General features: G+C 35.1%; 1 protein-coding gene across 1 annotated transcript; it reads left to right on the top strand.

The window, feature by feature from the left end:
* Positions 1 to 666: 666 nt before the first annotated feature.
* On the top strand, positions 667 to 2104 carry LOC124641921 (transcription factor BTF3 homolog 4-like). The gene has a single exon (XM_047180180.1). The coding sequence runs from the start codon at positions 838 to 840 to the stop codon at positions 1363 to 1365; it is 528 nt and encodes a 175-aa protein (XP_047036136.1). The 5' UTR covers positions 667 to 837; the 3' UTR covers positions 1366 to 2104.
* The last annotated feature ends 1847 nt before the right edge of the window (positions 2105 to 3951 follow it).

The following is a 3951-nucleotide window of genomic DNA, read 5'->3' as shown; positions in this document are numbered from 1 at the left end:
CCTGCCCTACAACCGGTTACAGGCTAATCATTTATCAAATCATGTATCATTATCTGAATTTTATTGTGAAAAGCCCTACCAATACATGTTTCAGACACTGTATGAGTTCAATTTTTTTCCTACTAACGCCATCTACTTTTACATTTTCACAACGTAAAGTTTACATAAGCGCCACCTAGTATCTCTCATTAACAATAAACTAAGTACTGTCAACTAGCTTTTATTTTTCCTTCATAGATGTCGCTAAAATTATAGTTTTGTTAACTGGCAACATATATCGTACATTGCGTTTCATTCCACGTTGGTTTAGTGGAATTTAATTATAAAAGTTTTTTTCAGTTTTATATAAATTGGATAATCAAGGCATTACATAAAGTAAAATACGATAAACTAGGTAAAAAAGTCTTTTGGGTCAAAAAATGATTTTTATAAATGTGAGTTACAGTTTTTGTTAGTATTTTTCAATTGATTTTTTTATTTAATACGTTTGATTTGTACAATTACAAAGGTTATGATTAAATTATAATAATAGCCAAATCACACAATTTATTATTGCTATTTAGTAAAAAAAATCACGAAAACTCTGATCGATGCTCTGCAATGTACGTGAAATGAAACAGCTAATCGACAGTGCTGCCAACTATGAGAAGTAGGAAATCAGAAATAACTTGTCTGAAATCCACCATTTTCCCTTTGTAACTAACCGGTGTTCAAAACACGTGCGTACGATCAAGTTACATGGAAAACCTGTGTGATCACGGTGCATATTGAATAAATACTTACACTAAAAAGTGCGCCGAGTTTCGATAATCGGGCGTCGTGTATTAAAATAACATAATGAACACCGAAAAGCTAAAGAAATTGCAGTCACAGGTGCGCATCGGCGGTAAGGGCACACCGAGACGCAAGAAAAAGGTTGTTCACGTTACCGCGGCGACAGACGACAAGAAATTGCAATCGTCTCTCAAGAAGCTGTCAGTCAACACTATCCCCGGCATCGAGGAGGTGAATATGATAAAAGATGACGGAACAGTGATACACTTCAACAACCCGAAAGCGCAGGCTTCCCTCGCGGCCAACACTTTCGCTATCACCGGTCATGGAGAGAACAAGCAGATCGCCGAGATGCTGCCCGGCATCCTCAGTCAGCTCGGGCCCGAGGGTCTGAACCAGCTGAAGAGGCTGGCATCGAGCGTGGCGGCGCCGAAACCACTCGACGAGGACGACGAGGTGCCTAACCTAGTCGGTAACTTCGACGAAGCCTCGAAGCAGGAGGCCAAGGAAATCATCACCAACGAGAAAGAGAAGGAAAAGGAAAAGAAACCCGAATCAGAAACCAAAGCTGCAGATAAAAAAACCGATTAAACTTATAGTCGGCCACAATGGTGTAGTTTTTAATTTTGCTCACCCAGTGAAATAGGGTTTCCAAAGGCACAGAGGTGTCTCAAATAGTTCTCGTTTTATTTTACATTGTGTTCCTAAAGTAAATGTACTTTGAATTTTTACATGTTCTACATTTATTTGTGTGTAAATTGTGAATGTGTTATGTTGGTACAGGGACACGGTTTTTTTAATTTTTTTAATACATGTGACTTTGGAAACCTCGACAAACCTGATTTAAAACTGCTTAAACTCTTATGCCATGCACTAATACATTATTTTTAGTTTATATTGTAACATACAGCATAATGGGATATGAAACATGTCGATTCTGTTTAAATAGGACTTAGTTAAGTGTTGTAATCAACCTATTGTTGAGACATTGGCGATATAGGTAACATTAACATTATATTATAAAAATATAATTATTATACATTATTTTTGACAGTGCACCAGGAAATCATAGAGTATATATGTATAGTAAAAGGTGTTATATACACCTTAGAATATTTTTAAAATATTTTCTAAAGTTGTTGATTCATGTCCGGAGTAAAGATTTGCTTTCTTAAAAAAATAGATTTAAAGAAACAAAAGATTAGTCACAGGTAGCTCTATAGGTTACTGAGCTAACATTGTATAAATAAAATTATAAAAATTGCAAAAATTTGTAAATGATTAGAGTTTTGGTATGTGGAGAGAACATTAAAACTTTGATCGAAGTAAATGGTCTTTTATTTCAGTAATTACATATAGAAAACTTGTAGGATATAAGATAGGCACATCTCCTAACCTATTTATTCACATTGCATTATTTTTTATTGACTAGGCAGCCAAGCATGAGCATTTTACTGCCTACTTAAATTAACACTGATTTAAAATTCAAATAACCTTGCTTCAATGTAATAATAGTTAATACACATCAGTTAACACAGTCATACTGATGCCTAAGTATATTTTAGAAATAGATTTTTGCTATTTTGCAAGTCATGTGGGCCAAATGTGCAAAAATATTTGACCCCAATTTCTTTGACAGTTCATACTTGCAACTATTTATCAGGAAATACCTACTTATCAATGAACTAGCGACCCGCCTAAATACTTAGCACGGGTACAACGACTTCTTAGAAAATGTAGTACATAACTTTATCTTGATTTGTGAAGTAACTGCCTAGGTTACTTACCATAATTGGCTGAACTGAATTATATAGGATTGATTCAGTGTAAGTATCAGAAATAATAGCTGGAAAGAAAATTCCATAGTAAGTATTGTTATAAATGGGTGACTGTTTGTCTAATGGCTGAACCGATTTTGATGAAATCTGGTAAGAAGATAAGTCGGACTGTTTAGGTGTAGACAGTTGACCATAGGTATCAGTATCCGGTTTTTAAGTTCAGCGAGCGGGACGTGGGATAGGGTTAGTGGTCCTAAAAAAACCTAGAAACAGACCAAGGTGTCATGATGAATAGCTGATTTCTAGAGCAGATAAAACAGAAAGCCGGTCCGGATTTTCTCACTGCCACGGCACGGCTACCGCATATGAAAAGGACCTAAGTGTACCTAAGTACCTACGGCCGTAGGTAAGATATAAGAAAAAGGTCTTAGGAATGAGCAACTTCACTTTCCCATCGTTAGGTACCTACTATAGTGCGTGGAAGAAGTAAAGCAACACAGAGTGTACTGAGTTGCTACCGGATTACTAATGCGGTTGAGTTTACCATGGTCTAAATCTTAACTAGGTACCTATATCAGTTAGGTAAGTAGTTACTAAGTACCTAATTGTAATAAGCTATGGGTCAAGCTGATGGCCCATTTCTCCCAGGCCTTGAAGGAAAGTTAAATAAAAAAATTACAAAACTTTTTAAACTAAAGAGCGGATTTAAAAGAAGACATTTTAAACTAAAAAAAAAAAATATTCCTTCGTAGCTAGATTTTATAGCAGGTACAATTCATTCAGTTATGTATTTAGTTCTATCACCTTGTAGGCTTGTATGGTCAAGTCGAGGCAACTTATCTACTTAACTAATGTGGGAAAGGAAATTGTGGTTTTAGAACTTGAACACCTACTCATTCCTCCACCGATATTAAAAAAAAAATACTAATTCACCTACTAAATTAGATTACAACTATCATTCTTGAAATAGCGCTAGTATTTTTATCATGCTATAATTTTAAATGACGCATTATCTTCGATTACTGCCTACGAATTCATGAGTCATCATCATCTGCCTAGCTTATACCATTTTTAGATTTTATACGTATTGTACTTTTTTTACTATATTCCAAACTCATACTTGGTTATCAACAATCGCATCAAATCGCATGCAATAACGAAACGAACCGGTTTCATATTTTTCTCGTGTTTGATCGAAAACTCATTTCTATATAACAGATTTAAGGCTCTGGTTAACAGCTTTTAACGAAAACAAAAAGGTATTAGAGGATTGGTGGTTATATTTCCTGAAAATGGAATATGGCTTAGAATAACGAATAAAATCTGATAATTGTAATTTAATTTGGGGAACGCAATATGGAAACTTATATGGTTTCAAAACGCATTCTTCTCTACTGTC

Source organism: Helicoverpa zea, chromosome 23, assembly GCF_022581195.2.
Source record: "Helicoverpa zea isolate HzStark_Cry1AcR chromosome 23, ilHelZeax1.1, whole genome shotgun sequence".
NCBI lineage: Eukaryota > Metazoa > Arthropoda > Insecta > Lepidoptera > Noctuidae > Helicoverpa > Helicoverpa zea.
This window is presented reverse-complemented; position numbering and strand designations above follow the sequence as displayed.

Excerpts from the sequence above, each read along its gene's own strand:
- LOC124641921 (XM_047180180.1), top strand. The coding sequence starts at position 838 with ATGAACACCGAAAAGCTAAAGAAATTGCAGTCACAGGTGCGCATCGGC.